At 37.9% G+C, this 12,291-nt stretch overlaps 1 protein-coding gene and 1 long non-coding RNA gene across 2 annotated transcripts; both read left to right on the top strand.

The window, feature by feature from the left end:
* The first annotated feature begins 1,107 nt into the window (after positions 1-1,107).
* On the top strand, positions 1,108-2,223 carry LOC137574918 (uncharacterized). The gene is made up of 2 exons (XR_011032071.1): positions 1,108-1,430; positions 1,488-2,223. It is a non-coding gene; the product is annotated as an uncharacterized lncRNA (long non-coding RNA).
* Positions 2,224-6,524: 4,301 nt separating this feature from the next.
* LOC137574919 (uncharacterized) lies at positions 6,525-7,563 on the top strand. Its single transcript, XM_068287360.1, has one exon. The coding sequence runs from the start codon at positions 6,633-6,635 to the stop codon at positions 7,311-7,313; it is 681 nt and encodes a 226-aa protein (XP_068143461.1). The 5' UTR covers positions 6,525-6,632; the 3' UTR covers positions 7,314-7,563.
* The last annotated feature ends 4,728 nt before the right edge of the window (positions 7,564-12,291 follow it).

The following is a 12,291-nucleotide window of genomic DNA, read 5'->3' on the forward strand; positions in this document are numbered from 1 at the left end:
AATCATTAACAGACATATTAAACTAACAAATGTTCAATTTGAAAGCAATGTTAAAAGTAACGAGTTATTTAAATTAGTTTATAGGCGTAATAAACTCTCTAATATTAAGTTTCACGATAATAGCGCAGAAAATAACGAAGTTATTGAGTCACTGTTTGTGACTTTGGGGTTTGTATGGGAGCTATATGATATAGTGGTCCGATCCGGCTGAATCCGAGATATACAACGCCTGCAGTATATACAAGCCTATGTGCAGCTCTGTAGCTCTTACGGTCTAGGAGGAGTTTGCGTTGATCCAGACGGACGGACGGACGGACATGGCTATTTGAACTGGCCTCATCGTGCTGATCAAGAATATATATACTTTGTATGGTCGGAGATGCTTCGTTTTATGCGTTGCACACTTCTGACCAAAATTAATATACCCTTTTTGCAAGGGTATAAAAATGGCAGATACAAAAAGAGAAACACGCATATTTATATATATAGAAAAACTATTTAGTTTTAGAAAAAAAAAAATCATATTGTATGGAGTCCTGGAGTACTCCTGTCGGGATAGGCCGAATTGTAGCAAATACTAATACACATAGCAATAATTAATACATGTCTTAATAAGGAATAGACAGTAAGATACACATATACATTAATAATTATAAGCAAGCAAGAACAAAAGAGAATCAATAAAGAACAATCTGAGTTTGACATTGAACAAGCAAGCATCGTGTGTGACTACACTAGGTACTTAACACTCGTCTGAAGAAACTCGCACTTAGCTAATCTTAACACATTTGTTTACAACCAATCTGTAAAATATTTCTTTTAAAATTTCTAGATGCGTATCGAAATCTTTTGTTGCTACCATAATGTCGTCTAAATATATGATAACTTTTTAATTTCGGTTATCCGATTTCAGACAGTTAAATCGGTTAAAGATATAAGGCTAAGAAAAAACACCCGGCAGTTCTGCCCAAATTGGTCATGCTCGTTTCGAAATGAGAGCAATTTGGTGGTACACTGGACGTATACTTGATCGCCTTGCTGGATTTCTATTTTTGTTCAATATTTTTCCATCTTAGTTACCTCTGACAGTTTGTTGTCGATAAGTCAAGTCAGATCCAAATTTATAAGTTCAGTTACTGTCCTTACTTTGCTCAAGCATTGTTTTTAATTTTCTCTGAATTTTTTTTTTTGTTTTATTTTGGTAACATTTTTTTTTGGTTTTCATCAAATTTACGTAAAATGTTTAGAGCCATGCAGATACTATCAATTCGGCCCGATGCCTAGCCTTTTATCCAGCCAGGCTCGCCCATATGCGCCAAGGGGCATGCTACAAGGAGAACTACTATGATGTCCTGAATATACCGAGAAATTCAGATAACCAGGAGATCAAACGGGCCTTTATTGAGTTATCGAAGAAATATCATCCAGACGCTAATACAAAAACTGGAAACCCGGAGAAGTTTGTGAGGGTACGCGAGGCGTATCAGGTATTGCATAAGGAGCCGCTGCGTTCACAGTATGATAGCCACCATAAGATGAATTCTCCCGCGGTGGACACCAGCTACTCCTTCGTCAATGTCCACAAGAATTGGCAGCAGTATCAGGCAGCCATGCGAAAGAAGCAGCAGGGCTGCAGCATCCAGATCAAGAGACCAGAGAAATCGCCAGTTGTTCAAAATAAACAAGCTAGCTCCTTTGTCCCCTTACTCCCAGGAGTAACGCAGAGCCATCGTGAAAACTTCTGTGGATCCCCCGATTTCTCCGACACAGCAGGCGATGACACCGAAATGCCAAGTGCGTGGATGTACTCGTGCTATATTGCTGGTTTTGGACTGGTCAGCGGCCTACTATTCATGGATTCTCTGAGCGATTGGTGCTACAAGGACCCGGCAGAATGTCCTAAGCGGGGGGTCGCTATAAGAATCAGGCTTCCCCACTATTCAAAAGTAACTAGATCTGTCTATCCCTTTTCTATGTGTGATTCTGATGTACACGGATGTGAGGGTGAGTTTGTGTTTACATCATTAGCACATGGCATGGGCGTGTGTTTAAGATCTTTATGCTGAAGCAACCACCCAGCGATGCTGTTACTCCGTTGTCCACTATCAGCGATTAACCAAATTCCAGAATGTCCCAAGGGTCATGGTCATTCGTCATAATTCTTAATTGTAATTTCCCAGTAAACTCCAGAGAGCTAAATATATCCACATAAATTTGCTCGTCGTTAATTGTGTAAAATTTTTGTGAAACCGAAACTGAGACATGGTCTGCTTATGCATAATTTGTCATGCCATCTGACAGGTCGGCAACAGTTAGCCTCCGCCTCACAAGGGGTCTGTCTCCAGTCCGCTTCAACAAACTAGTTTCGCACGCAGACAACCGACAGAAACATAACATAACAGATCAGAACGCAACAGAACTGAATCGTCTACATATCTTCTCTAGTTTGCTTTCAGTTCAGCTAATTAAGAGTTATGAAATCTAGCAAGTTTTTTGTTTTTAATTCTATCTATGATACTCTACAAATGACTAGAAAGGATGTCTCCTGAGACATAAACTTGAGAATTTCACGAGAACTTATTACTTGCTTTTCAATTGACTTTTTAAAAGATTTGTGAAAGGACCCAATCAAAGCTTCAAACCAAATTTAAAGACATTTTATAAACCTTAGAGATTAATCGATCCTTATCTTTGTAACTCTGTATGTTGGTCATTTTTTGACCGATTTTAAAAATTCATATATAATTTTTCTTATTGAAATGATCTTTTACTTTGCATTAAAACCTTGACAACTTATATTTTGGCCAAGTTTCGTTTAAATTCTTCTAAATGTCAGGGTATAGCCAAATTTTTGTTGGGTTCGATGAGAGTATCTAGTGATCATAGTCAATTCTAATTCTAGATCTATTCATTGCAATCTCGTTGGGTAGGCTGCTTCGAAACTTCCGCGGAGCTTACGCCAGGCATGCTTTACATCAAAAGATTTTGTGAATGAAAATTAAATAAGACATGTTAAGGTAGCAACTGGTTCACCTCAAGCAAGCGGACAAGTTGAAAGAATTCACCGGAGTTTAGGATCGATGATAGAACCAGAGGGCCGGGGCTAACTTCGACCGCGTCAAAGTTTGTATACCCTTGCAACTTTTTTGGTAACTCTTTCCTTACCTATTAGCCAACAATGTGGAAGAACGTTTTATGTAAAAAAGGCTTATGCTTGCGAAAGAAAGGCCTACAGTCATAGGAAATAACGAAGATATTGATCATAGTCACTGTTTTTCACCGATCGATCCTATTAGAGCTATATGATATAGTCACCCGATCCTTATTAAATTTGGCACAGTCATTAACAGATATATTAACCCTTTCGACCCCAGCGTTGCCTGTGAGCAACATCAGCTGTTTAAGAGCGTACCATTTGCTCTTCTTTTGTTTTTGTCTGCTCTTTCGCAGTGTTAACGGTGCTTTCAAGTATGTACCCAAAATATGTGAAAAAAAAAATACGTTTGAAGATCAGTTGGCAAAGTTATTTTCAATAAGCTGCAGGTGCATCGAATAAAAATTTCATGTGAAATTTAGAAGAGTTTGTAAAGGAACTGTTATACATATGTAAAACATATATTATAGACAAAGTTCGTTTGCAATATTATTAGATATAGACTTAACGGAGCTGAAGTTAAATTTGATAATCATAAATAAACAATCAGGTGAGTAATTTTCAAAGTTCAATGTTGCTTGTGGGCAACCTTGGGCCTTGTGGTTATATTTATTTAGTTATTTAGTTATGAGACCGAAAGAGAAAGGTTTGTCGGATGAAGATGTTGCGAGAATTATCAACTTCGATTGGGATGCCTCAACTGACGAAGACAGTGATAATGATATGGATGACATTTCTGCAGTGCTGGAGAAGAATTTGGAAGGAATCGTGGAAAGAGGGGAAACTTTAGAGGTTGACCTTCTAGAAAATTTGATTACGGAAGAATGTGAGGCGAAATCTTGTTTTGTTGTGGATAACTGCTTTGAAAAAGTTGAACCCAAGACACTAAAGTGGAGAAACAAGCCATTAGTGCCTCCAGATATAAGTTGGGAAGACAGTGCTGAGAAAGACGCTGCACATTTTTTGATAGGAAAGTTATTGATTTGATAGCAAATCAAACAGATTTGTTTGCAATGCAAGAACACGGCTTAGAGCTGAAATGCGCTGGTGATGATATCAAACGCTATTTTGGTATTTTGTTGTACTTGGGTGTTCTAAAATTACCGCAACTCAAAATGGCACGTTGTACGTTGGTGAAGGCACCTGTCCAGCTTATGGCTTGGGCCTATCTTCGGATGTTGTCTTATACCTGGCAAAAGGTCTTCCCAAGAACCAAAATTTCAAGTTCTACTTTGATAATTGGCTTACGTCGGTTAGCCTTTTGATCTCATTGAGGGAAATGGGTATATTTGCAACAGGAACTGTACGTAAAAACCGCATTAGCAATTGTCAACTACTATCAGATGCTGAGCGTGGAAGGGGAGCTTTTGATGTAAAATGCGAAATCAACAAGAATCTTGTATGTGTGAAGTGGTTTGACATAAAGCCAGTTCAAGTTTTGTCTTCTTGTGAAAGCCATGAACCCGTTGGAATATGCAAACGTTGGAATCCAAAAGATAAAGCTTATATTGATGTTCTTCGTACAATAAGGGTATGGGAGGAGTATATTTGGCCGATATGCTCATGGAGCTTTACAAGGTCAACCACCGTTCAAGGACATATGTATATATAAGAATTTTTATTGGTGCCTTGGTACTTCTGTTACAAACGCGTGGCTATTGTACAGAAAGCATCTAAAATTGACAAATCCGAGGCAAAAGCATTTTCCTCTTATAAAATTTCAGTTAGAAATGTTGATAGGACTAGCTCTGAAGCAATCCTGAGCTCCCCATCAAGCAGCGTGTCAACCGTCAAAAAAGTTTAAGTTCCAGCCAAATCCTTGAATCTCCCAGCGAAATGATAATATGGAACATTGTGTTGTATTTGGTAAAAGAGGACGTTGCAAATTGTGCAAGACTGCGACACCAATGTCCAAATGCCGTAAATGTACAGTCAACCTTTGTTGTAATAACAACAAAAACTGTTTTTTGACTTTTCATACCTAATTATTTGAAATCAATAAAAATCATTTAAAGTTTTCATTCCACAGGAAAAAGTTGGGGTCGAAAGGGTTAAACTAACAAATGTTTAATTTGAAAACAATCATATTAAAAGTAACGAAGTTATTTATAAAAGTCACTGTTTGCGACCGACCGTTCCTATGGGAGCTATATGATGTAGTCACCCGATCTTTATCAAATTTGGCACAATCATTAACAGACATATTAAACTAACAAATGTTTAATTTGAAAGCAATCGCGTTAAAAGTAACGAAGTTATTTACAAAAGTCACTGTTTTCGACCGATCGTTCCTATGGGAGCTATATGATATAGTCACCCGATCTTGATCAAATTTGGCACAGTAGTTTATAGGCGTAATAAACTGTCCAATATTTAGTTTCACGATAATAGCGCAGAAAATAACGAAGTTATTGAGTCACTGTTCGTGACTTTGGGGTTTGTATGGGAGCTATATGATATATTGGTCCGATCCGGCTGAATCCGAGATATACAACGCCTGCAGTATATACAAGCCTAGGTGCAAAATTTCAGCTCTGTAGCTCTTACGGTCTAGGAGGAGTTTGCGTTGATCCAGACGGACGGACGGACGGACATGGCTATTTGAACTCGTCTCATCGTGCTGATCAAGAATATATATACTTTGTATGGTCGGAGATGCTTCGTTCTATGCGTTGCACACTTCTGACCAAAATTAATATACCCTTTTTGCAAGGGTATAAAAACACATAGAAACACGCATATATATATATATATAGAAAAACTATTTAGTTTTAGAAAAAAAAAATCATATTGTATGGAGTCCTGGAGTACTCCTGTCGGGATAGGCCGAATTGTAGGAAATACTAATACACATAGCAATAATTAATACATTTTTAATAAGGAATAGACAGTAAGATACACATATACATTAATAATTATAAGCAAGCAAGAACAAAAGAGAATCAATAAAGAACAATCTGAGTTTGACATTGAACAAGCAAGCATCGTGTGTAACTACACTTGTCTGAAGAAACTCGCACTTACCTAATCTTAACACATTTGTTTACAACCAATCTGTAAAATATTTCTTTTAAAATTTCTAGATGCGTATCGAATGCATAATGTCGTCTAAATATATGATAACTTTTTCATTTCGGTTATCCGATTTCAGACAGTTAAATCGGTTAAAGATATAAGGCTAAGAAAAAACACCCGGCAGTTCTGCCCAAATTGGCCATGCTCGTGTCGAAATGAGAGCAATTTGGTGGTACACCGGACGTATACTTGATCGCCTTGCTGGATTTCTATTTTTGTTCAATATTTTTCCATCTTAGTTACCTCTGACAGTTTGTTGTCGACAAGTCAAGTCAGATCCAAATTTATAAGTTCAGTTACTGTCCTTACTTTTCTCAAGCATTGTTTTTAATTTTCTCTGAATTTTAATTTTTTGTTTTATTTTGGTAACATTTTTTTTTGGGTTTCATCAAATTTACGTAAAATGTTTAGAACCATGCAGATTACTATCAATTCGGCCCGATGCCTAGCCTTTTATCCAGCCAGGCTCGCCCATATGCGCCAAGGGGCATGCTACAAGGAGGACTACTATGATGTCCTGAATATACCGAGAAATTCCGATAACCAGGAGATCAAACGGGCCTTTATTGAGTTATCGAAGAAATATCATCCAGACGCTAATACAAAAACTGGAAACCCGGAGAAGTTTGTGAGGGTACGCGAGGCGTATCAGGTATTGCATAATGAGCCTCTGCGTTCACAGTATGATAGCCACCATAAGATGAATTCTCCCGCGGTGTACACCAGCTACTCCTTCGTCAATGTCCACAAGAATTGGCAGAAGTATCAGGCAGCCATGCGAAAGAAGCAGCAGGGCTGCAGCATCCAGATCAAGAGACCAGAGAAATCGCCAGTTGTTCAAAATAAACAAGCTAGCTCCTTTGTCCCCTTACTCCCAGGAGTAACGCAGAGCCATCGTGAAAACTTCTGTGGATCCCCCGATTTCTCCGACACAGCAGGCGATGACACCGAAATGCCAAGTGCGTGGATGTACTCGTGCTATATTGCTGGTTTTGGACTGGTCAGCGGCCTACTATTCATGGATTCTCTGAGCGATTGGTGCTACAAGGACCCGGCAGAATGTCCTAAGCGGGGGTCGCTATAAGAATCAGGCTTCCCCACTATTCAAAAGTAACTAGATCTGTCTATCCCTTTTCTATGTGATTCTGATATACACGGATGTGAGGGTGAGATTGTGCTTACATCATTAGCACATGGCATGGACGTGGGTTTAAGATCTTTATGCAGCGATGCTGTTACTCCGTTGTCCACTATCAGAACGAATTAACCAAATTCCAGAATGTCCCAAGGGTCATGGTCATTCGTCATAATTCTTAATTATAATTTCCCAGTAAACTCCAGAGAGCTAAATATATCCACATAAATTTGCTCGTCGTTAATTGTGTAAAATTTTTGTGAAACCGAAACTAAGACATGGTCTGCTTATGCATAATTTGTCATGCCATCTGACAGGTCGGCAACAGTAAGCCTCCGCCTCAGAAGGGGTCTGTCTCCAGTCCCCTTCAACAAACTAATTTCGCACGCAGACAACCAACAGAAACATAACATAACAGATCAGAACGAAACAGAACTGAATCGTCTATATATCTTCTCTAGTTTGCTTTCAGTTCAGCTAATTAAGAGTTATGAAATCTAGCAAGTTTTTTGTTTTTAATTCTATCTAATATACTATACAAATGAAAGGATGTCTCCTGAGAGATAAACTTGAGAATTTCACGAGAACTTATTACTTGCTTTTCAATTGACTTTTTAAAAGATTTGTGAAAGGACCCAATCAAAGCTTCAAACCTAATTTAAAGACATTTTCTAAACCTTAGAGATTAATCGATCCTTATCTTTGTAACTCTGTATGTTGGTCATTTTTTGACCGATTTTAAAAATTCATATATCATTTTTCTTATTGAAATGATCTTTTACTTTGCATTAAAACCTTGACAACTTACATATATTTTGGCCAAGTTTCGTTTAAATTCTTCTAAATGTCTAAATTTTTGTTGGATTTCGATGAGAGTATCTAGTGATCATAGTCAATTCTAATTATCTATTCATTGCAATCTCGTTGGGTAGGCTGCTTCGAAACTTCCGCGGAGCTTACGCCAGGCATGCTTTACATCAAAAGATTTTGTGAATGAAAATTAAATAAGACATGTTAAGGTAGCAACTGGTTCACCTCAAGCAAGCGGACAAGTTGAAAGAATTCACCGGAGTTTAGGATCGATGATAGAACCAGAGGGCCGGGGCTAACTTCGACCGCGTCAAAGTTTTTATACCCTTGCAACTTTTTTGGTAACTCTTTCCTTACCTATTAGCCAACAATGTGGAAGAACGTTTTATGTAAAAAGGCGTATGCTTGCGAAAAAGAAAGGCCTACAGTCATAGGAAATAACGAAGATATTCATCATAGTCACTGTTTTTCACCGATCGATCCTATTAGAGCTATATGATATAGTCACCCGATCTTTATCAAATTTGGCACAGTCATTAACAGATATATTAACCCTTTCGACCCCAGCGTTGCCTGTGAGCAACATCAGCTGTTTAAGAGCGTACCATTTGCTCTTCTTTTGTTTGAAGATCAGTTGGCAAAGTTATTTTCAATAAGCTGCAGGTGCATCGAATAAAAATTTCATGTGAAATTTAGAAGAGTTTGTAAAGGAACTTTGTAAAGAACTGTTATACATATGTAAAACATATATTATAGACAAAGTTCGTTTGCAATATTATTAGATATAGACTTAACTTAACGGAGCTGAAGTTAAATTTGATAATCATAAATAAACAATCAGGTGAGTAATTTTCAAAGTTCAATGTTGCTTGTGGGCAACCTTGGGCCATTGTGGTTATATTTATTTAGTTATTTAGTTATGAGACCGAAAGAGAAAGGTTTGTCGGATGAAGATGTTGCGAGATTATCAACTTCGATTGGGATGCCTCAACTGACGAAGACAGTGATAATGATATGGATGACATTTCTGCAGTGCTGGAGAAGAATTTGGAAGGAATCGTGGAAAGAGGGGAAACTTTAGAGGTTGACCTTCTAGAAAATTTGATTACGGAAGAATGTGAGGCGAAATCTTGTTTTGTTGTGGATAACTGCTTTGAAAAAGTTGAACCCAAGACACTAAAGTGGAGAAACAAGCCATTTGTGCCTCCAGATATAAGTTGGGAAGACAGTGCTGAGAAAGACGCTGCACATTTTTTGATAGGAAAGTTATTGATTTGATAGCAAATCAAACAGATTTGTTTGCAATGCAAGAACACGGCTTAGAGCTGAAATGCGCTGGTGATGATATCAAACGCTATATTGGTATTTTGTTGTACTTGGGTGTTCTAAAATTACCGCAACTCAAAATGGCACGTTGTACGTTGGTGAAGGCACCTGTCCAGCTTATGGCTTGGGCCTATCTTCGGATGTTGTCTTATACCTGGCAAAAGGTCTTCCCAAGAACCAAAATTTCAAGTTCTACTTTGATAATTGGCTTACGTCGGTTAGCCTTTTGATCTCATTGAGGGAAATGGGTATATTTGCAACAGGAACTGTACGTAAAAACCGCATTAGCAATTGTCAACTACTATCAGATGCTGAGCGTGGAAGGGGAGCTTTTGATGTAAAATGCGAAATCAACAAGAATCTTGTATGTGTGAAGTGGTTTGACATAAAGCCAGTTCAAGTTTTGTCTTTTGTGAAAGCCATGAACCCGTTGGAATATGCAAACGTTGGAATCCAAAAGATAAAGCTTATATTGATGTTCTTCGTACAATAAGGGTATGGGAGGAGTATATTTGGCCGATATGCTCATGGAGCTTTACAAGGTCAACCACCGTTCAAGGACATATGTATATATAAGAATTTTTTATTGGTGCCTTGGTACTTCTGTTACAAACGCGTGGCTATTGTACAGAAAGCATCTAAAATTGACAAATCCGAGGCAAAAGCATTTTCCTCTTATAAAATTTCAGTTAGAAATGTTGATAGGACTAGCTCTGAAGCAATCCTGAGCTCCCCATCAAGCAGCGTGTCAACCGTCAAAAAAGTTTAAGTTCCAGCCAAATCCTTGAATCTCCCAGCGAAATGATAATATGGAACATTGTGTTGTATTTGGTAAAAGAGGACGTTGCAAATTGTGCAAGACTGCGACACCAATGTCCAAATGCCGTAAATGTACAGTCAACCTTTGTTGTAATAACAACAAAAACTGTTTTTTGACTTTTCATACCTAATTATTTGAAATCAATAAAAATCATTTAAAGTTTTCATTCCACACGAAAAAAGTTGGGGTCGAGTGAAAGTTTTTTTTTGTTTATGCGTGTTTCTCGTTTTGTATCTGCCATTTTTATACCCTTGCAAAAAGGGTTTTTTTTAATTTTGGTCAGAAGTGTGCAACGCATAGAACGAAGCATCTCCGACCATACAAAGTATATATATTCTTGATCAGCACGACGAGTTAGTTCTAAAAGTATCGAGGGCCCCGTAAACAAGTTGACTGCTGCAGTGGGTGACTTGTCCAACGTTACTGCTGCGGCTGACGCTTCGGGACCGCGGCCTCTCGTTGGCATACCACCAAAGAAACATATATTTGTTTCTAGGCTAGACCCTGTTATCACATCTGATGATGTAATAGCCTATATTCGGAAGAAAGTTAACGTCTCGAATATTGCGGTGGAGAAGTTTAAATTTTCTTACTCTCGGGACATTTCGTCCTTTAAAATTAGTGTTTCTGCCAATATCTTCGACACTATATGTCGAGAAGATTTTTGGCCAAAACATATACTAGTTAAGGAATATACTGTGAAAAAGAAAAATCGGAAACCGATTCGCTTGCCAACAACAACAACTAATACCATTCCTGCCACATCAGCATCTGCTGGTGTGTCAAAAAAAACTAGCTTCGTCCCTTAACCTGGGTTACCAGAACGTTAGAGGGCTGAAATCTAAACTTTCTAATCTCTATGTAGATAGTCTTTCTTTTGAACATAACATTCTAGCTTTTACAGAGACGTGGCTAAAACCTGATATTGCTGATGCATCGGTTTTTTCCACAAACTTTTCTATATTCAGACGTGACCGGATTTCTCGTATAGGTGGTGGCGTTCTGATAGCTGTTGATGCTGCTTTATCATCTGAAAAGATTCAATTTTCTAGTACCCAGGAGATTGAGTTTGTCGGTGTTAAAGTAAATTTTAAATCTTTTAATGCTTTCATTACTTGTTCCTATATTCCACCATTGTCAGACATGGTGGTATTTTTAAATCATTTAGAGGCAATTCAGTTTGTCTCCTCCTTAGTTTCCAGTCAAGACTTGCTCATAGTTGTAGGTGATTTTAATTTACCCGCTTTAGCATGGTCACTAACAGATGAATCTACCACGTTGCTGCCCTCTTTGTCACATGACTTCATTGATGGCCCTCTAGGCTTATCTTTATCCCAAGTCAATCCTGTCTTAAATTCGAATGGAAAATCGTTAGATTTTATTTTTGTATTGTATTCTTCTTATTGTGAGGTTTCTAGGATCGAACCATTTGTTCTTCCAGAAGACAAATTTCATCCTACATTAAATTTAAAAATTGATTTGCCCTTCACCATTACTTGGTTCGAATGAGTTACCTCTAACTAGGTGCTTTCGTAAGACTGACTTTGCCAGCCTTAATGAAAACATTGCTACTACCGATTGGTCTTATCTGTACAATTGTAGAGATATGAACTCAGCTGTTCGTTTTTTCTATGATACTCTGAATTCACTCTTTGATATTTGTGTGCCTGTTGGTAGGCTGGAGCGGCTTAACAAACCTCCCTGGTTCTCTCGTGAGCTATCCAATTTGAAAAATGTGAAGACACGATATTATAAGAAGTTTCAAAAAACACGTCGTTCATCAGATTATGCTCTGTATACAGTCGCTCGTTCAAAGTTCATGATGCTTAATACACAATGCTATAAGAATTATCTTCAGCGGTGTAAGCTTCAATTTTCTTCTGGCCCTAAACAATTTTATAACTTTGTTAATTCTAAACGTAAGACCTCTGTGCACCCATCTTTTTGTCTTTTCAAAATAAAAAAGCGAGC

The sequence above is a fragment of the Drosophila tropicalis genome, unplaced genomic scaffold (assembly GCF_018151085.1).
Source record: "Drosophila tropicalis isolate 14030-0801.00 unplaced genomic scaffold, ASM1815108v1 contig_501, whole genome shotgun sequence".
NCBI lineage: Eukaryota > Metazoa > Arthropoda > Insecta > Diptera > Drosophilidae > Drosophila > Drosophila tropicalis.